This window comes from Lathamus discolor, chromosome 8, assembly GCF_037157495.1.
Source record: "Lathamus discolor isolate bLatDis1 chromosome 8, bLatDis1.hap1, whole genome shotgun sequence".
NCBI lineage: Eukaryota > Metazoa > Chordata > Aves > Psittaciformes > Psittacidae > Lathamus > Lathamus discolor.
Window position 1 is genome coordinate 17,067,946 of NC_088891.1, and position 22,291 is coordinate 17,090,236.

The window sequence follows — 22,291 nt, forward strand, 5'->3', positions numbered from 1 at the left end:
GCAAGGCCTTTACTAGCATGACAAGTAATCTACTAAGATATAAAGAATGGACTATATCACAACAACCCATGTACTAAGGGGCACTTTATCCTGAAATGAACTGTTATGCCACCTGCTCGAGTACCACGAGTAGAGCTGATCTAATCATGTACTTCTATGCTGGTAAAATTATGTTTACATTTGAGGGTTTGCCAAGATGGGTATTTTGCCACACCAAGCCTATACTTGAGTTCACACAAACGCAACTTCTCCCTGTGTTTAATGAAGTGACACTTTCACTATTGTCATCCCAAAGCTGACTACACTTCCTCTGAGGTGGAGAATGAAGCCATTTCAGCAAGTTCTGTCCTTTGTAAGATGATAGATAATATTAACATCTAAACTGGATGAGAATCCTGTTCTACTTACTTTTCCTTTCCTAACAAAACTCCTGACACTGGCTGTAAATTTGGCCTCCATCCTGTTTGTTCTCAGACGCATGCTGCAGACATGACAAAGCATCCTAACTGCAGACACTACACAAAGTAGGGGACCAGATGAAGAGAAACAAGGAACAGGAGACTCCAGACAACCGAATCCCAGCCTCGGCTAAACCCTGTATCTGTTGTGGGAAAGTCATCTTTGCTGCCCTGTGAGCACAAATGCTGGCAGTTCTCTATGGAGGCCAGGCTGTTAGTTTTGAGATCAGCCTCCAGTTGACAGAACTTTAACTTAATTGTCTCACCACAGGCATGTGGTGACACAGCCATTCTATACAGCAGCAGGGATGCAGGTGTGACGCAGTCTTGCAACGTAAGAGAGGCTGTATCAGAAAGAATTTCATGACCCACACTACAGGTCAAATCACAAAGAATTGCATACAGCGCGTTAGAACAGAGGCCAGAGACTGTGGCACTTCTGCATTTGCTGGACTCCCCCATCCTCATAGCACAAAAAGAACAGCAGGAAAAATAGACGTCAGCTTCATTTTATTGAAGCTGAGCTGATAAGCAGCTGTCACAAAAGCAAACAAGGGAACTCCATATGAGAGATGCATTTACATAAGAGTCTGTGCTTTGCAGAAGACTGAAAAGAATGAAGAGGGGCCATAATATTGTGACTACAAGTGGTTCTGAAGGAGACAGAGAATTTGAAAGCTGGTATTGTCTATCTAGTGTTCTGATTAAGTTCATAGGTCCTAGTCAGGGAAGATAATACTGCACATTTTTCAGCAGATCTCTTACATTTGCAGATCCAATTCCTCTAGGTTCCCAAGAATATCCATGAGCCAAAATGCAGATCTAACTGACAAAGATTATCCTTATGATTAAGGCTTAGGCACTGACATGGCACCTCATACTGTAGAAGAGATTACATAGTGAAAATATTTAACTTCAGAAACACCTTGTGAGACATGAAAGTTCAGTTCCACAAAATTAGTATAAAAATGAAGTATCGAAACATTAAATGACACAGCTTTTTACCATGTCAAACTCTGCCACTAAACATGAAATTGATCTTGCTGTCTAAGGTACAAGGCTAGCATTCTGAACATCCTGATCAGAGATAGTCTCTTTTCTTTTTTGCTTACATTATATCCTTATTTCTAGAGAGAGTAATATCACTAGAAAAATACCAAAACATGTGTACAGATTGTACTCAGCTGCACGTTTTCTCAAAACATTAGATTAGCATTCAGTGAAATCTGCAGACACCTGATTGAAAGATGGCATGACCAAAATTTATGGCAGTCATTAATTAAGACAGAGCAAGGTCAGACAACACAGCTATAAAAAGAAACCTGAAAAGCATTTTCTCTATTAACTGAAAAATAACTATCAGGTTGTTAGAAATTCAGACTTTAGCCAAGATTATGTGCACACTTGTGTTTTACTGGTTATAAATGTGGACTTGTAACTGCTGTCTGAATAACAAGAAGCAACCAAAACACTTCCTTTATCTCTTACACACATGCACAGAGTTTTTCCTTTTTAAGCCAGTTTTCTATTTCCAGTAAAAAGCACCACAAAGTATACGGAAAGACTGAAAGAATTAAAGGAAAGTGTGATCTGTCTGAAAAATAACTTCATTTTAGATCTTCCAATAACATTGAAAGGAGATTTTCTAAGTAAGCATAGGCACAAACTGATGAGCTCATAAGAAAGAAAGCATTTCTAGTGTGTTCAGTGAACTCTGGGTGTGGAGTTCAGCTAAACACTTGTGGGAGAAAATATGTGGAATGCAGAGAAAAACCAGTCTGCCATCCCTGCCCCTCCCTGCTGAAAAAAGCTTCTAGGTCACTGTCATAATCCTATACAGGTATGTGACTATATGAAGAATGTAGTCTGCAGCTGATGATTGGCTTCTTCATCAAGTTGAAATCTTGACTTCTTCTCTGGTATAACTGCTATCATTACAGTCATCCCTTCCACACTTGCATAGACAGGAGAACACGGAACAAGCAGATCTACCTTTCCTTTAGCCAGCAAGTGAGTTTCATCCAGGGAAGCGCTATGCTAAAAGCCACAGTGTTCCTTAGAAAGAGAGACACAAAGTTTTTCTTGCATTACTAAGCAGGCACTTGCCCAAGAACATTGTATGCACGTATTTAAAAAAACAAACCAAAACTTGTTCTGCAGTAATTTATGATTCTGCAAGGTGACAAAACTAATTAGCTTTGTCTACTCATTTCATAGAATGAATTAGGAATCTGCAAGAGAACACACACCTGGGTTTGCCTGAAACACATGTACACAGCCAACAGTAGTTTTAACTTAAAAAGATAAAGTTAGATTACTTTGCAATTCAATGCAAAAACCAGTGCTGTACAAAGCAAATAAATCCACCCAGAACCTGCAATGTTTGAGAAGAGTTTTGACACAAAATTGTTCTTCCTTTATAACCAGCAATACTGGTCTTGGTGATTATTTTAGTCAAGGATTATTTTTTTTTCCCTTTTCCTTTTGTTTCCAGTAGAACTAACTCAAACTCAGAAAATCACACTGCACTAAAAGGAAGCTAGATGTCTGCGTCTCAGCAGGATAGAGATTTGAACAGGTAGGAGTACATGCATACAGAAAACAAAGTCGTATCTAGCTGGGAAAGAATCTTCAAGGATATACACTGAGTATACAGAAGTCAACAGGCAATGTGCTTTACATAACTTCAGTGTTAGAGGCAGTGTCCAGTTCAAATAGCCATTGAGAGACAGAACAGGATTTGCTAACTGTGGATTAAAGTTCTTTCTCATAATACTTTTTAACTGATGCTAGTCAACAGCATATTGGAAATCCCTAACTGGCTACAAAGGAACATAGGGAGTGACTAGATTATATTTCTATTAAGTAATAAAACACATACAGCTTTTTCATCCTAAACATGTAATACTATTGACTATTGCATCTGACACTGCTCAGAAGAGCCATATTATCTTTAAGTATATTTATATGTACACAATATAAAAATTATTTAATTGAAGCTCCGAATTAGCAACTGGCAGAAAGTCTCACACTCATTATTTGAATCATCTGCTGGAAACAATAGAAGAGTTTCAGCTACAGTTGAACTCTTCACCTACAATTGAAAACCAGGGCTAGCCAATGGAACGTAGCCAGCTCCTTCAGCTGTAAATTACCTTCAGTTTACTTAGAAATACAAGCAGAGCAGTATTAGAGGCAGATCCTGCCATACATAATGTGCCAGATCCCCTAACCCAGCTGGCAGACAGAAGCTCTTGATGACACAGCTAGTAAGTTGGAAATGCTACATCTACTACAAATGGGTCTTTGTCTAATTCAGTCCCACTATTTAGCCCAGTCACTTGGTGTTAAGGGTTGCAGAGATACCCACCAGCACCAGAACTTTGCCAAGTTTTCACAGATCCTGAAGTTAAAAGGAAAACCAATGCTAAGCTGATTCAGAAACACACAGAAATTGCTTGTTAACAGGTATGACATGCTTCAAGTGTACTTTCCAGAATCATAGAATCACAGAATGGTTTGGGTTGGAAAGGACCTTATGATCATCTACTTCCAATGCTCTGTCATGAGCAGGGACATCTCACATTAGATCAGGTTCTTGGGGGATTTGAGAACAAAATATTTTTTTATTTTTTTTTTTTTAAGATTTGTATCCTCCCCTCAGCTTTACTCACCTTGCACTAAATATGCTGGAGAAACAGCTGTGAAATGGGGCACATGCTCTTAGCAGGCACTATTTGTATCTACATGTGTAACTTGGCACTCCATCTAAGAGTCTTTTGATCACATTTGCAGTTTTAAATATGTGAAAAAAATCAGTAGCAACCAGAAAACTGATGGCATACAGATAATCCCAAAGAAATCACTAATAGAAGCTCCAAACACAACTGAAAGCCAGAAAGTTGGACAAGCAATTATATCAATCCCCTTATTAAGGAAGGAATGAAAAATGGACTTCTGCTGTAAGCCTTGAAAAGAAAATCTCTTGCTCAGTCTTGCTGAGAAAACTCTACAGATTCCAGACCATTTAGTATTTGTTGTGGGTTATAGTAAGTTGTTTTGAAAAATAACCCATTTTTCTAAGCACTCTCAGCTGTGAAACTCTGCACACAAACCCAGCCGTCTTCTGTGCTCTATTTCCTCACATCCCCCTAGCATTCACAACTCTAAGAACAGTATAAATATGGCAATCACAAATGAGAAAGCTCATCACCACCACCTATTTCTCTCTACTGATCTGAGGTGAGAACACACATATCAAAACCATGCAATTCCTTAAAGCCAGGCATAGGAAACCTTTTCTGAACCCTGTGTGTGGTTTTGCTGGATTTTTAATCTCAGATGTTAGCAAACATTTGCTTTAACATTATATTTGGTCACTTCTGGTACTTCAAAGAAAAAGAGAGTCAGCTCTTGCTGACTGATAAAGATTGTGCTATTTTAGTTCAGGTTGGAGTCGACTATATTCTCAACATGCTTCAGGCAGATGATGATGTAATAATGGCAAAACTACTCAGATACAGAGACTGCAGTTCATATCCTCCTGTGTGTGAAGAACAGTTTTTCCTCTTCCATGGACAGTTTTGTCTGTGAAATGTATTTTTTTTATTCAAATCAACACAACCACAAACGCCACATTTACTGATCCAATTTTCTGCTACATGCTAAATATTCATGCCAGCAAGTACAAATATGCCAGTCAAGTGTCGGTATCAAAACTGTGCTAGTATCACTGGGCAGACATCTTGTTTCAATTACACTAACACCCTCACAAGAAACAATATAAAAGTGCATAAAAAAAAACCCCAAACAAACAACAAAACATGGAACTATTGACTATACTCCCTATTTCCTCTTCTACATTAGCTTTAGCAATAATGTCTGTGTTTCAGCAGCAGATAGACAATGCTGTCAGTATGTTAGCAATTCTGTCCTGCGGAGGCATGGCAGAGGGCATCATGCTATAGCATCAGTCAGTATTTATACACCAGTGCTAGGACCTCACCATTTTAAACGCAGAAAACTGCAGCCCTTTTTGCTGTATCATTTTCAAGTAGTTTCTAGTAACCCATGAACCACAGCCTTCCTGAAATAAAGGATCATTCGTACTCTTACAAAACACACTGTCTCAGTATGTAATCTATTGTTTGCTAAAACATACCCTTGCACAGAGTGGTAGGTTGTTAATTGTTGTTTTTCATAAATCTAACTCAGGGGGAAGGGCACTCAAACTTACCAATTCAGTTGAAACCAGCCTTTATTGCACAAGAATTGCTCTATGATTAGTCAAACACATGTCTTCCGTTCTCATCTTTGATGTGCTTACATACAGCAAATTCTCTCTAGTCTAAACTTACCTACACCAGGAATCTTCACGGGGGATGGGAGTGGGAGGGGAGAGAGGGAAATGCTTTTAGTGACAATTCCAGCAGCTCTTCCCTGAAACAACCTACAAAATTTCATCTCGGTTGTGACCAAGAAAATGGCCTTATAAGCTAGCTCAGTTAACTCATTTGAATCAATTTTTAACTGAAAATATGTTTTACAGTACCATCTCACTCTTCTGAAGCTGCCTAACAACTAGAGATACGTACTGGAATACATATCTGTTCCATAACTTTAACGACTTTGAGTTTATGACTTTCAGTTGCTGTGACACCGTCCAGACAAAGTGATTAATTGCTACTTGTGACAACAGCACAATTGTTTTAAATAGATGGGTGAAATGACCTGGAAATACTGTTCATTGCTGCCATGAGACAAAATTAAAGTAACTTAAAAAAACCCAGCTAAAACGGCTAATCACTGAAACTTATGCAGTTATATGGACTATTCCAATGAGAGAGGTTAAGACACTGCACATTTCCCTAGCTAACTAATGATGAGCAAGCTAGAACTAGCAGGTTCAGGTATAAACTACTGAAATCATCCCTGTCTGAAGTAAAATGCAAACCAATTCTGTTCTTTCTCTCACCTCTCCACCTGTCTTCAACAAAAAAAGAGTTCTTTGGCTCATGTACCTCAGTTCAGATTTGTCACTGCTTTATATACTGGACTCTTAACACCATCACTGCTGAACCCAGAAGCAGCAGAAGACTCCATGCAGGTTCAGAACTGAAAATAACATGAAGACAGGTGCATGCCAGTGTCATATCTTTTAAACAATGAACTACTACTCTGCTTCCTGCTGCTGAATTTGCAATGGTGCTTCCCATAGGCCTACAGTTTGGTATTCCTGAAGAGCTAAGTATTGACCCAAATCAAGTGCCAAAATAAGAAAGAATGGCATTTTCTTTTAAGCAGAAAATATATGTTAGAATCATAGAATCAGAATAGTTAGGGTTGGAAAGGACATTAAGATCATTCAGTTCCAACCCCCCTGCCATGGGCAGGGACACCTCACATTAAACTATGTCACCCAAGGCTCTGTCGAACCCGGCCTTGAACACCGCCAGGGATGGTGCATTCACAACCTCCCTGGGCAACCCATTCCAGTGCCTCACCACCCTAACAGGAAAGAATTTCTTCCTTATATCCAATCTAAACGTCCCCTGTTTAAGTTTTAACTCATTACCCCTTATCCTATCACTACAATCCCTAGTGAAGAGTCCCTCCCCAGCACCCTCATAGGCCCCCTTCAGATACTGTTCAGAATGTTAAAAGTTGTTGTTTTGTGAGTTTTTTTCTCTAAATAGAAAAACATATGCTATTTGTTGATTTGGTCAGAAGATACTGATATCTAGCACTAACATGAACTACTTGGTTCACATTAAGATGTGCTCAGTCATACTCACCCACAAGCACTGACAACCACAACCTTCAGTCAGCAGCCATTAACATTTCAGTCTGTCAACACTAAGTGCTCCTCAAAACACAGTTTCACCTTTGGCCCCTTCTGTAGGGGCAAGACATAACAGATGCACGTAGCATCTATTATGCACATAATGATATAATTATATAGCACATAATAAATGCCAGAGGAAAGATGAAATTGCTGTCTGTCTCATTAGCACTACTTGAACAGAACTGTTCCACAGTCCAGATAGGTGTACTCAGGCACTTCTCATTATTTCCTAGTGGGATGCTCAAATACCTTAGTGGCTCTAGACCTCAGTTGCTTACCTAATGTACAAAAAATTTATCTTATACTATTGCTGTCTTTATCCCTGGAGTCAGTTCACAGCAGTGTGGAACAATGTCCACAAAGAAATACTTGAACATGGAAGGAATGAAATAATAACCAGTAAAAACCTTAAGGATTTTCTATGACATGAAATAAGTGCAGCTAATATGTCTTAGCTTTGCATGACAGGAAGCAAAAATGTTAAGTGTATAGGAGATTTTTAAAGGGGGGGGGGGGGGAAAGGAAGCAAACAGATCACTTGAAATAAGGAAAAAGTAGTACAACACTACCCCTACAACTGCTCCCCCCACCAAGCAATTTCATATTTGACCACTGCTGTGTAGCATCATGTGTGGCAAAGAAGGCACGGGCCCTCAAAGCACTATGAAATACTTTGGTTTCTTTGCAGAATAGCAGCCAAAACAAGGTCAGTTCATTGCAGGAACCTCAGATGGAACTGAACACACAACAACAGTTCTAGAGTAACAATAACCTTTCCACTGCTGATTCCTCCTGTGGCTTTGCCTATATTGCATTCAGGAGTGTGAAGGTAAACAGTGCTCTGCATGAAGCACAGGCATTGAAGGAAAATTTATTGGACTCACTGACCCCAGGACACCCCTATTCAGCAACTGGATAAACTCCCTGCCTGAAACAGCTGTGGGACATTCAGAGGCAATCAGATCAACTGTAGCTCTAAACATATTCAGATGTGCTTCTGAGCAGCCACAGGGACATGAAAGAAATGTATGACATTACACTCAAGCTTTGGACATACAGTCCACATGCTAGCCTTCAATCTGTGCAGAGATATTACAATGGCAGAATCTATTTATGACCAAAACAACCTACACAGAACACAGATAAATGTATACAGTTCTACCACAGAAAAGAAACATTGGAAGTTCAGAATACCGTTTAGACAGCTGCCAACAAGGCAAGAAGCAAAGCTAACATGATTTAAAGGGCTGTTTTTTTCTTGTTCAGATAAAAACTCACAGTAACACTGCTGTATATTCCAGGAAATCTTTTATCTGTTAAGAAACAATCTCTTCAATAGGTTAGTTATCATGGGTTCTCCATTGTGAGAAATGTACAAGATTAAATTCATTCTTTTTGGTTCTGTATTTCTATGGCCTTGAGCTCCTCTATCTAAAAGAGTTTTGTTTGCTGTTTTGTTTATATTTCTCATGCTGTATGAAGCAATCCCTTTCTAGAAACAATGAAGCATGAGCTAATGTATTTATTATCCCCAGTATCACTGTGTTTTCTTTGTGTTGCATCCTCCAAGAAAAATCAGGTTATTTTCTTCCCCCAGGACACAGTCCAGTTTCCAGTGTTGGGCATCACAGTCAGAAACAGCACCAGTTTTAAGAGTGCTTTAAAGGAAACTATTTTTAAACACCTTTACCAGCACCGTCCTGCTTATATGGCTGTCTCTTCAGCATCTGCGTAAGGTGAGTAACACCTTATCCCCCTGTTTTGCTCTATTATACATACTGGGATTTAGGAAACTCATCATACCTTATTAGCAGAGTTCAGCTTTCATGTAAAACATCAGGTAATAAATGACATCCTGTTGACTATGTGTCAGTTACGACTATCTGCTTAAACTTCCTTCAAAGCCATACTCACTGTTACTCCACTCAGTCCAGCTGTTTTGCTTTGGATAAAAGCAGCAATCCTTCTCTCTTCCAGTGAGACTTCCACAGAGGTCCAGAAACAACAGAGCAACAAGCCTGCAACTGTAAGGTGATCAGCAACTGAGCAGTTAAATAGGAACTGGTATGCATGCTACAAAAATGTCTGTTTTGATTTTTTTTACTTACTGTATGCTGCCTTTTCATGTTCTTTCTGAATCACATCCATGCAGTGGCAGACCCAGAGGTACTCCTTAGAGCACTTCCAAACCATTTGTCACACACCAGCCATGAAGTAAAACTCTAAAAAGAAAAACTGACTTAATTTCTAATTAGTCATCAAGATGACCAAAGACGATGCTGGTCTGAATGCAGTATTAGTAGCTTGTAAAGATACTGGGCAACCTGTTATAGAGTGCACAGGACTGAGCCACATAGTTCAGTTGAAATTAAATTGAAAGAAAATCGAAGCTGAAGTCTGTAATGAGAGAGTTTTCCGTTACGAAAAGCAAACCCTGCACAATACTGTGTTCATCAAATTAAAGTTTTACACATAAAGTACACGTATAATACACACATGTTTGCATAAGGCTTGTTATGTTTATTTTGAAACCTCAAGACTTCTTTGCTCACATCCCACATGCACACCTGAAAGCAAGATGTGCAAAAGACTCCATACAAAATAAAGACCAAACTTTTAGTCTCTGAAGATACATGTGGGAATTTTATCATGTTTTCTAAATGTTTGTAAGTAATTTTAAAACTATAAATCATAAAATTGTAAGCCAAATACAATTCTCAGGGTTTTTAGCTATCACAATACAAGCACAGTCAGCAAAAAAAGAAGATCTGAACAGAGAGGAAGATGGAAATCTGATTTCTTGTCAGCATACTTCAAAGGAAGTACTGATTAAAAAAAAAAAAAAAGACAGACAGTTCTTTTGGAAAATATCCATTTCTACTTGACACAAGTAGGAAAATTCCATCTGTAAATACACACACATAGAGTGAAATGCAGCTCTTCACAACAGAATACTGCATTTTAACACAAGGTGTGTACTTAATAGGAAATAATTAATATTTAGGAACAGTTTTGCTTAACTAGCAGTCAGTGAGAGTATCACCGATTTTGTTTAATGATAATCATTACATACCCAAAATATTACTGGAAAAATCAGAGCCCTCCCTAAGTATTTTTAGGTGTGGGCCTGCAAAACAATTTTATAATCCTCATGCCAATAGGTATTTCTTACATAACTATTCCATACAACTTTGGACTAGCAAGCTGATTCTCCAGGGGTCTAGGTTACCTGTAAATGATGGATAATCAACTATATTTCTTTGGCATTTTAACTATATCATAAATCATATGATAACTGTAAAATACACTAGTGGACTCCAGAAGACTAGAGCCAACAAAAAAAAAAAAAAAAAAAAGAAAAACAGAAGCCAAAGAAATCACACCCAACCTCTTCCTTATCTAAGTTACCCTCTTGTCACTCAACTCTGCAAACTGTACCCCTGTCATCAGTATAACAGGAGCAGGTTACAAAGGTTCATCTGTTGGGTTAATGTGTCAATGATTTTTTAAGGAGGCAGAGAGGGCTTCTGTGAGAAGAGACCAGAAGTTGCCAGACATAAAAAGCTGAGCCGGCCAGTGAATCTGTCAGCGCCTCTGCGAAAACATGTTTCAGAAAGGGGTTAAAAAGAAAAGCTACTCAACAGCTGACAGAGTGGAGAAAGTGTGACAAACAACTCTGCTGACACCAAGGCCAGTGAAGAGCAGGGAGTGCAGCCCTGAAGGAAGCTGAGGCCACTGGAGAGAAGCCGAGATAGGAGCAGATTTCCTGACAGAAAGTGGTGCCTGTGGAGAACCCACACTGGAGCAGGTTTATCCTGAAGGACTGTAGCCTGTGGAGAGGACATGCACTGGAACAGCTGGCAAAGCAAGTGTATTGCGTTGCTTTCTGATTATAATTGCCTTATGCATTTACTTCCTTTTATTTAAAGCTTTACTATCTAGATGACACATACCTGTCAAACACAAAGGTTAAATAAGAGTCATTGTGCTGTGAATATAAAATTCCTCCTGTTGACACAAAGTCCTGGAGAACACAGAACTTAGCTGTGAGACAGTAATGCCTACAAAGCAGTCAACCAGCATAGGAGAAACTACATCACAATGCACACTACACCAGTAAATAAAACTCTCTTCTGACAACTAAGCAGTAAGTAAGACTCTCTTATGACAACTAAGAGGATATTCAATATAGAAGGAGCAGAATGATAAAGACAACAATGCCCTGATAGCTTAAAAGTGGTGTTATCGCTTACAGGTGGAACCCTTCAAAATCCCTACTGGCTGATCTATAACACACTGCATCAAATACTGATTTTAAAAGTACTATCAAACCACTTGTGACCAAGAAGCAGCTAATAATAAGCTAACAAAAGTTTCAGCTCATCCAAGCAACAAAGCAGAACACAAGATTTTTTTGTAGCATGAACAAGCCTGGTCTCAGATGTCTGATTAGGTAAAGAAGCTGGCAGTAGATTTATACATGTAAAAGTTCTTGCCTTACACGTTTCAGTAACCATGACTTCAGACTGATACCTACAACTCAGTTCTGATCATCCTTCTTTGTTAATGCTGCTTTCCCAGGGAAAAATCTCTTCTTTATATAAGCTAACTGCATCACTGAGACTATGAGCCTTGCCATCACAATCTAAATTTCTACCAGGTGCTTCACCAGCTGTGGCACCATCCCCAAACAATCACACAGTAATTTTTCCCCCCTTGGAGAAGCAAACAGAACACGTTTCTTCTCCACTCTTCAATGCATTTACCTGAAACACAATGTAAAATTGTGCAATCAGGCAAGTAGGTAACAGGTCACCCTGTGAGGATTTAACAGGAAAGCTAAAAACCAGGAACTTATGACTTGATATGGCTTATTAAAATGGAAGCAAGTACAAAAAGGCACTAGAAAGATGTGGCACCTAGACTTACCAAAGTTGTTTTAACTGGAAGTCCTCACGCTGCATTCTTTGGTATCGACAGAGGAATTCTGGAAATGAACAGAATTCATTCACCAGCCTGTTTCATGACAGCACAGTGATGTTTAAACCACAGCCATAACTGCCAAGCACCTGAACTCCTCACTATGCCATTCCTTTTTGCCATTTCATATACAAACAACTTTAGAGGCTTGTGGGCTGTTCCATGTTTCTGCAAAAAGCATACAATAATATGACATAATGCAACTTCTCACGGTGTTCTGCAAGATTTTTACCTAAATATGATTAAATCATCCTCCTCTTATACTGTAATCTGCTGTCATATCTCAGATCTTCTTATGTAAGCCTTTTTCCCCATGTTTCTCTCAAGCACATTCACTTTGGTACTTAGCCCAGGCAAACTGACAGCTGTGCCTACGACCAATACCGTGTGTATCACATCACTGCATTTCGTAATGTCCATTAGGATTTATGGACAGCATCTAAGACAATTATTTGCTAAACTGGGTAAAGCTAATACCTCAACAAATAATCTCAGGTTTGAAATTGAGGAAGTAACTGCTGGTGTTTTCCAGATCCTGTGCAGAGTTCTAATTCCATCAACTGTCCTCAGTCCAGCTACAGATTCTGTGAATTTGGCTCCTTGGTACATCTGGAGAAAGGAGGGAAAAAAATAAAACCTTTGTTTGCCTTAGAACACCCATCATCATCTGAGTCATCACGGAAACTGTTAAAAACAGCCCCCTTTTACAAACATGGTACCAAACACCAGGTTTGGTTCAAACCACAAAGTGGTTCAGGACTACAACTTAGGGGATGTTGTTTTGTTCATCATGGCACAAGGTGTATTTTAGTCACCCACAGTTAGCCCTCTTTTTCTATTAAGTGATAGTCAGCCAGGATGGGCATGTAGGTGCATGTAAGAGGTCCTGATGCCCTCCTATATTCTCTCACTCCTTCAAGAGGACACTTTGTGGCAAATTATTTATAAACCATGGCCTCTATCTTCACCCTCTTCTTCCACTGTAGAAAGAGAGATTCTACTTTGATCAGTTATCCAAAGTCTTGTGCAGTAATTCTTCACCAAAGCTCAAAAAGTTCCAGGCCAGCAGAAAGCCTGCTGCAGCTGGGCTTCTTCACTACAGCACTATTGCTGTCACCCCCTTGACCTGCTAACTGGAATGATCTGTACCCTAGAAAAGCAGGTTAGGTCCTAAAGTCATCTAGTAAGTCTTCTTTCAAAGTGCATTACATGGGGCTGCATTCTAGAGGAAGTTTCCTTGTGTTACACACTGGACAAGGGTAAGATGAAATATCTTCTTTCAAACAGACGTACAAGATACACAACCACTTTCAGCGTCGATAAAGCCAAACAGCCACGCCACGGGGAGGGAGGAGACTTCCTTTTATTCACCTGCGGGTACGCCAAGATCGCCCTGCCACTGCTCCCCACCACGCAGGCAGCAGGTACCTGGCTGACTCCGCGCAGCACCAGCTCCAGGGCAGCGCACCCCGGGGCAGAGCCTGTGGGGCGCGCCGGGCGCCCCGCACGCGGGGTCATGCGGCTGTGCGACAGGAGCCCCCCCCAGCCGGCGGCGCGGCGGCGCTGCGCGGTGCTGCTCGGGGCGCTGCTCCTGGCCGCCGCCCTGGCGCTGCGCGGCGCCACCCGGCCCTGCCCCGCCGGGCACCCGCGCTGCCGCCTGCGCCTGTACCGAGCGCTGGAGCTGTCCCCCGGCAGGAGGATCAACTGCTCGGGGGTGGTCCGCGGGGACGAGCGGGCCGTCCAGGAGGCGCAGCTCAGCAACCTGGAGGTCGCCAACAGAAGGGCTTCCCTGACGCCCGGCCAGTACCTGAACATGGCCAAGGACTGCAGCGCCTTCAAGGAGAGCCGGCGGTTCATCGAGTTCCCGCTGAGCCAGGAGGAGGAAGAGTTCCCCATCGCCTACTCCATGGTCATCCATGACAAAATCGAGATGTTCGAGCGGCTCCTGCGGTCCCTCTATGCCCCCCAGAACGTCTACTGCGTCCACGTTGACAACAAGTCCCCAGCCGCCTTCCAGGAAGCCGTGCGGGCCATCGTAGCCTGCTTCCCCAACGTCTTTGTGGCGAGCCGCCTGGAAGACGTGGTCTATGCCTCCTGGTCCCGGCTGCAGGCCGACCTCAACTGCATGCAGGACCTGTTGCAGAGCCCCATGCCCTGGCACTACGTCCTCAACACCTGCGGCACCGATTTCCCCATCAAGACTAACGCCGAGATTGTCCGTGCCCTGAAGGTGCTGCAGGGGCGGAACAGCATGGAGTCGGAGAAGCCGTCGGCGCTCAAGCGGGAGCGCTGGCAGTATCACCACGAGGTGGGGCAGGTCATCTCCCGGACAGCCACCGAGAAGCTGCCGCCGCCCCACAACTACCGCATGTTCACGGGCAACGCGTACGTCGTGGTCACCCGCGCCTTCGTGCGGCACATCTTCGAGGACCCCGCGGCGCAGCAGTTCCTCGAGTGGGCCAAGGACACCTACAGCCCTGACGAGCACGTCTGGGCCACGCTCAACCGTGTGCCCGGCGTGCCCGGCGCCATGCCCCCGAACGACAAGTTCCAGCTCTCGGACATGAACGCCCTGCCCCGCCTGGTCAAGTGGCAGTACCTGGAGGGGGACCCCAGCAAGGGCGCGCCCTACCCGCCCTGCACCGGCCGGCACCAGCGCGCCGTCTGTATCTACGGGGTGGGCGACGTGCCCTGGCTGCTCCAGCAGCACCACCTCTTGGCCAACAAGTTCGACCCCTCGGTGGACGACGCCGCCATCCAGTGTCTGGAGGAGCACCTGCGCCACAGGGCCCTCTACGGCCGGGGGCTCTGAGGGAGCCGACGCACCCTCGCCAGCACCCGTCTCCCTCCGCAGGCGCGTCTAGCGGCGGCGCCTCAGCGGCCGCGCGGGGCCTTCCGCCGCGCTGGCGGAGGGGTCTCTCCCGCGGCGGGCCCCCGAGGAGAACGGGAGCGGCCGAGCGCGGAGCGGGAGCCCGGGGACCCGGAGCCGAGGGGCAGGAGGGGCCCCGCTCGGCGCGGCGGGCGGGCTGCGGCAGGCCGCGCACCCAGCCGCTCGGGGTCCCGTTCTCCTCACGCAGCCTGCGGGCAGGCGGGGCAAGGGCACGGGCCGCGGAGACGCCGGTCCTGCTACGGCTGAAACTAAAACGTTACCTGGTTTTCTGCACTGCAGCCGCTGCACGGCTGAGCCGAACAGCTGCCAGCTGCTTTTGTACCACTTCAGTTCTGTCAGTACTGTTAAAAATCCCTCCATAAACCGAAATGCAGTAAAGAGATGGTTCTTTGGTGGTGTGTCCCCTGTCGTCCTCTGAGGAGAACGGGCTGTGTTCTAGGCAGAGCCATTAAACCAATTGAACATGCCGCCTGCCCCTGTGTTACAGGTAGGGAAGCCGGGGGCAGAGAGGTTGTGTAGGTTATGGTGTGCAGACCAACAGCTTTCCATCATATTCCTCTTCCAAAGAAAGAGACTTTCGTTAGGCAGTTAGTAATGTAATTGCCATATCCAGTGGCGTGTCTGGCCTTTCAGATGAACAAAACAGGCATCCAATACATTGTTGTTCCTTTAAGTTTCTAGAAGCCGAAAGAAAGATTTGTGAACATCTATATTTCACCCACGTGTATTTTTCCCACCTTCTCATATTAAAGCCAGGCACTTCCCATGGTTCCAACAGCTTTTCACTACCTATTAATGCTGAGGGATTAATTCAGTTGTCTTTGTACTACCAAGACCCCCCTTTTGTCAGCAGACACCTTTATAAATTCAAGGTCTCTGGTGGGAAATTTGCATTATACAATGATTTATATACAAAATAGCACCTGAAGCAATGCTGTAGCATGAGGCTACATTTAGGTGAAGTTACAACTGCAGTCACACAGATACTTAAAACAACTACGTAAATAGGGTGAGAAGAGGAAGTAACTGGTGTAAAAGGTCTGTTACTGTAGGGGTTTAGACATCTTAAACTTGGTTGGGAAATTCCAATTTTTAAAGTATGATGGTGACTTCACAGCAAAAATAGGCAAAACCTCCGACTGCTGGCAAGAGAGGCTCGCAGGTATCACTTGAGCATTAGTTCATTCAAAAAGAGCAAATGAAGCAATAGGATTGCTGGTCCCAGTGGGAAGCTCTTCCCAACTTCCGTTAATGTAAATGTCTGTTAAAGCGAGCAGATGTTTGTTACAACAGAGATGGAAGCTTTATGCTAACCTGGTAGCAACACAGAGAATTTAAAAAACGGTTTCAGCAGCAAATTCAGCATTAAATAGCAAATATCTCCATGTCCAGTACATTCTTTTAGAGCAAAAAAAACTCTGCTGACTCAGGGTAAGAACTCAAGTCTCCCAACATAGAAAGCTGCATCTAACCACTGCTGCCTAATCTGATTATGCTTGTTGGAGCTCTTTCATTTACTTTATATTAATACGTATTAGCCCCAAATGGTAAACTACTGCCAGTGGTTTATTGGAGGACTGGAATACATTCAAGCATCTGGACTAAGTGAGGCAGAGCAGGGTCAGTGTGTTTCTGACTACAGCAGAGTGGTGTTTTTTTCCATTGCAAAATGGAGCAAAAAGGTGCATGTTCATGGAGAGGGGAAAAAAAAAAAGAAACCAAAAAACCATAAAACAAAACAAGAAATAACCCATACTCCTCTATTCCTATTGCAGGGAACTGCATCTAAACCAAACTCATCCATGAAATGGATGTCTGTAATACCTAAATAATTTCCGAGCACCTACAGAAAGCAAAAAGGTGTTTGGGGGGCAGAAAAAAATCCCAGTCTGAAATAGTGAAACACTGTTGAAAGAGGCATCTTACTATTTTACAGAAGTACCTGTAAAGAAAGATACTTACAGATTACTCACAGATGAGTTAACAGCAGTTTTTGTTCCCTTCACTCTGTATGTTTAATTCTTCAGTTGTTTCTTCTCTCAGAAATACAAAGTATGGCTTGTACATACTATTTAAATAACAGTGTTTCTTCTGTTATTGACAGACACAGCCTGACCAAAAAGGTTACGGATGGAGAGACAGACAAAAATACTTAGCTCTGGGAAAACAGAGACACCACTTCAAATCTGTCCCACCGTAAGTCTTTAGCAAAGCCAAAGTAATTTTTTCTTTTAATGTTACATGTTGAAATCTATGCTCTTCCTGGTTAGACATTTATCCACATTTGAAAGAGCTTGCCTGTAGAACAGGAAGGTCTCAAGTGAAACCAGCGTAACAAAAAAAACCAGCTTGGCAACACACTAGAGGGACAGCAGTTACCTAAGAACATAGCCTATGCAGCTTTCTCCATTCAGAGATCACTGATTTGCATGAAAACAGATTCTGGCATTATCTGGAGATGGAAACAATTTGTAAACTTCAACATTTTTGATTCAAAGCAAATTTTCAGTTTCTGTTGGTGCTGTTACTCACGGTTTATCTCAGATTATTTGCTTCCAAAACCAAAGGTGTATCTTTGTGCAAATTTATTTTCAATTCACCCTCTTCTTTTAGTAGTGACTTAGTTTCTTCTGAAAGAACAAATTCAGAAGGTGAACTAAGACAAAAAGATTGTTACAAAGGAATACTCTCAGCAATTCCTTTTCCAAAGACACGAGGAATGTCAGGTTTATGAGTGCAGTCACATGTCAAAGCAGCAATACAGAAAAGAAAAAAAACCAAACCAGCCTATGTTTCCTTACCATTTCAGATGACAATAAAAATGTCACTCGACTCTAATACAGAACTTAGTATTCCGGAGATCTCAAAGCATCTTAGAACTAAGATAGTTAGCATCTCAGAAAACTGGCAACAGGGCACAAAGATAAGATGGAATTTGCCCAAGTTAGTTGCAAACTGAAAAAAAAGAATAACCTTCAAATAGAGCAAGGCAAGCTTTAGCCAAAAGTAGCATTGGCATATCAGAGTATAGGATCACCTCCAAACAATAGATTAAACCCCATATAGGCTTAATCAGTAAAATCTTGGGCTATCCAAAATGGAAATATCAGAAACATTAGTGTTAAATTTATCCAGTGATAAAACTACTAATGATGAAAAAAAAACCACAACAACCACAACCTTTTTCTTTCCATTGAAAACTAGATAAAAATCTGCTTCTGACACTTTCATCTACAATCAGTTGTTAACTAGGAACCCGAATTTTATACAAACTCCCAGTTGTTCAAGGAGGAAATATACTGCAAGTTGACATTTATCTTTCACATTATGCACAGGAGGAAGTTGAAACTATAATTCTGAAATTAAATAATTGCTTTTAAACTCACCTGGCTTTAATTTATATTTTATTTCCAAGTGGTTTTTGCTTTATTTTTACAAGAACAACCTACTCTGAGCTGAAACTGATATAATAGGTATTTAAACATAGATGGGTCAAAGAACATCTCTTAACTCCAGCTGGGAGGGTCTGTTTCCTGGCTGCTTTGCATTTCTTTCATACCTGATCATCTCTGAAGTGTCTAAAGAGATGAGTCAATTGAAATAAACTCAGAGGAAAGCCGGTAATAAATTCTGCAAAACTAAAAGCAAACATGACCTATAGAGCAAAACATCAGTAAAATACTTGCAGTCAAGAGTAAAACTGATTAAGGGAATAGGGTTAGGGGTGTTCTTTTTCTTCTGACCGCATCAGCACTAACCATGAAACATTAACTAGACTCTCAGTAAACTATTTTCCACTTCCTTGAAGGGTGCAGGCTCTTTTAGCACAAGGCAAAAATCAAAATATTAATAGATCTGTGACTTAAAACCTACTAAGCCATAAGAGCTTATTTATACAGTAAATTTATCTTTCAGCAAAGCTATTTTTCTAAGATCACCCTTTAAGTTATAGTGAAGGGAAAGTCCACATCTATCAGTACAGCTTAATAAAGTTAAAATGCTTTTTATCATGTTCCTACTCCCTGCCCCTGGAACGTTTAGAGTTCAGGAAAGCAAAACCAAGTCCCTAACACCTTGACTGATACACTATCTCCTAAGCTGCTGAGATCCTTAGTATCTGTGTTTCAAGTAACTCTCATCTACCTCATGGTACCTAGTCATTGTGTAAAAGTACATAATGATTCTGATTAAACTTGTCTTCTGGGAATTCATCTCAAGTCCTTCCTGCTCCACACTTTCCTTTAATTTGTGTCTCTCTGATAACATTTAAAGTCAGGTGTTGACATCCCTGAATGAGCAAACAGCTTGCTTCAGATAACATCTGGTTTTGCACACTTGTGGAATTCACAAAACCCTTTTTCTCAGAAGCCATGTTTAAACACAGGCAGTCACCCACAGCCACTTCTGTACTGGTGTTTATTTCCTTTTCTTCACCTTCTTCTAGCTAATTTACTTTCTAAACAGAAGCATACACTCCAGCTTAAGTTCAAGGTGCAAAGGTATCTTTTACTTTCTGCTATTGATGGGTGGAAGTAACTGGGACCTTTCTGAAGAAAAAAAAATCAACAAAAATCCCCAAATGAATTGAGTCAGTCCATAACACTATAGGCAAGAAAGGACCAAACAGGCAGCATCAAGTATGCTGATGCTGTAGCAAGCAAGATTATTTGTCTTCCACTGGATATTAAAATAGCTTAGTATAATAAAAGTGCAGTTAACACTTTTAGGTGTAAGTTCAACATATCTTCCAAGACCACCAAGCACATTAAACATATGGATGTGGAGGGATTAGCTGAAATTCAAACACAAAAAAGAGCAAGTGGCAATAAAATTATGGAAAGCAAAGCAATAAAAAGCAGGAAGAATAATGGCACCAGATCCCCTTACCTTATCTTTGCTCCCTCCTCCTTCAGTGAACTGGAACAGCCTTCATAGAAGTAGCAGATCTGGGGCTGGGACAAACACCATCCAAAAAAATGTGGTTAGAACCAAACAGAATGTGGCACTTGCTACCAAGCTAGTGTCAAAGCTTCTGTTGACAGCTCTTGAGGTTTGCAGGAATTAATTCCTCCAGAAGCATAGGCAAGCTTCTCTCCTGCAGTGAGCAGGCAGCAGTCTTCATCCCATAAAGCAGATTTTCCCCAAGGCATCACTGGAGCAATTATAGACATCAAAAATGTTATTCCCAAGAATTATTTGCACCTCACTATGCCTCAAGAGCTGTTTTCTAAAGAGATGGCAGAGTTAACAGGGTAAAAACCTTTTGCTGATTGGGGAGCATTGATCACAAAAGTGCAAGTATTCTTTATGTACCCAGGCAAACTCAGTAGTCTGATTGCATCCAAATTTTAATTCCATCTCCTAGAAATATCCCACATATGCAAAAATACCAGATATCTGCATTGCCTGAAACTGTACAGGCAGGAGATGGAAGATGTGTATGTAAGCTCATTTTAGAAACAGTAAGGAGTCAAACTCATAGGAAAGTATTTTGTAAATTAAATACAGAGCACACAGAAAACAAGGATGTTTTCAAGTTGGATGTTTTAAGTTGGGGCTGTTCAGCCTGGAGAAGAGAAGGCTGCGTGGAGACTTCGTAGCAGCCTTCCAGTATCTGAAGGGGGCCTATAAGGATGCTGGGGAGGGACTCTTCGTCAGGGACTGTAGTGACAGGACAAGGGGTAACGGGTTAAAACTTGAACAGGAGAAGTTTAGATTGGATATAAGGAAGAAATTCGTTACTGTAAGGGTGATGAGGCACTGGAATGGGTTGCCGCGGGAAGTTGTGAATGCTCCATCCCTGGCAGTGTTCAAGGGCAGGACGGACAGAGCCTCGGGTGACATGGTTTAGTGTGAGGTGTCCCTGCCCATGGCAGGCAGTTGGAACTGGATGATCTTAAGGTCCTTTCCAACCCTAACTATTCTGATTCTATGATTCTAAGGATTGTGCCATGAGTGGAAAACTAGTGGTCTGCAGAACAACAGCTTAATGCATCTGGCACAACCAAACAGAGCTAGCCTATATAACCATAAAACTTTAACCTGTGATACATTAACCAGCTATGAAATAAAGCTTCTAATACTACCAGACATTAGCCAGGAAGCAGCAATACAAGAAGTTCAGAGTACGTGAACCTTCTTGTCTGCCTTTTCTTCAGTTGCTGTTTGTGTTTGATAACTTTTCTTGTTTTGTGTGAAAGGCTCAGACTTTCAGCTTGAGAGGAAGGGAATGTCTAGATTACAGAAGCATGCCTTATACCCACTTGTTCTTACTCATATGTTATTTCACCTAAAACATTCCCTTACTCCCCATTTATGCATGGTCTCTAGCCCTCCACACAGACTAAATCACACAGATTCCCCCCAGCACACAGTCCCTTCCCAATCACTGTGGCCAGGAATAGATTGTTTCCTGTCCCCAGCCATTCGAGCTGCAGTGCATTTCTTCTAAGACTACATTATTACTAGCAAAAGGAAAAGTCTTAGAATAGTTCAGAAGCATCCATATTATTTTATTTCATATATTAATATTTTTTTATGTATTTCATCTGTCACTTTTTGCCACTCAACTAAGGAGTTAAGCTGATCAGTGTCACTTCAGCATTTGCAGTTTCAGTACAGTAAGACTCCAGTACAGAGCATTTACATCCATTTCAGAACGTCCATCTCATTTTCAAATGCTTCCTTTCAAGGCAATAGTCAAATCTGTTTTCACACTGAATACGAACCACGTAAGTAGGGTGTACAATTCAGTGTTATGGTTATGCATCAGCACAGGGAGTATCCCATCACCTCCTTCCAAAGGACCACATCTAGAGCTTCAATGAGACCACTGCTTTTTTTTTTTTTTTTTTTTAAGCAAGTCAGTAAAGTTGTCCTGAATTATGAACATAATCATTTCTGGTTCCTGCTCATATTGGTCTGAATTTCACCAGTTACTAAGTAGGAGACATCTTTGTCAACAAAATCATTCTTCCTTTAATTTGTACTTTTTCTTAGTGTATATATATATATTCATTACCTTATTTTCTTTTTCAGTTAAATATTTCTTCTCCTTTCAGTTAACAGCTAAGGCAGCACTAAGGCTAGGAGTGCTGAAGTAGTAGTAGACAACTGCTG

At 41.7% G+C, this 22,291-nt stretch overlaps 2 protein-coding genes across 3 annotated transcripts in view; one reads left to right on the forward strand and one right to left on the reverse strand.

Moving 5' to 3' along the window:
• OTUD7A (OTU deubiquitinase 7A) overlaps nt 1-12,276 on the reverse strand; it is a 151,144-nt gene extending 138,868 nt beyond the window's left edge. The window contains exons 1-3 of the mRNA XM_065688078.1: nt 12,232-12,276; nt 9,411-9,524; nt 9,217-9,326 (exon numbers count right to left, since the gene is read on the reverse strand). The gene's annotated coding sequence lies outside the window, so the exon portion shown is untranslated. The remainder of the gene's footprint in view (nt 1-9,216; nt 9,327-9,410; nt 9,525-12,231) is intronic.
• Nucleotides 9,004-15,564, forward strand: GCNT3 (glucosaminyl (N-acetyl) transferase 3, mucin type). 2 transcript variants are annotated; one of them, XM_065688084.1, is made up of 2 exons: nt 9,004-9,038; nt 13,570-15,564. In XM_065688084.1, exon 2 carries the CDS (start codon nt 13,799-13,801, stop codon nt 15,092-15,094), a length of 1,296 nt encoding a protein of 431 aa, XP_065544156.1. In that variant the 5' UTR covers nt 9,004-9,038; nt 13,570-13,798; the 3' UTR covers nt 15,095-15,564. The 2 variants fall into 2 exon arrangements, 1 of the variants encoding a protein (XP_065544156.1); XR_010614514.1 differs by lacking the exon at nt 9,004-9,038 and adding an exon at nt 9,279-9,366 and having other exon boundaries at nt 13,570-13,609.
• Nucleotides 15,565-22,291: the final 6,727 nt, after the last annotated feature.

Bases quoted from the DNA above. Each gene is read 5' to 3' on its own strand.
- GCNT3 (XM_065688084.1), top strand. From the start codon at position 13,799: ATGCGGCTGTGCGACAGGAGCCCCCCCCAGCCGGCGGCGCGGCGGCGC.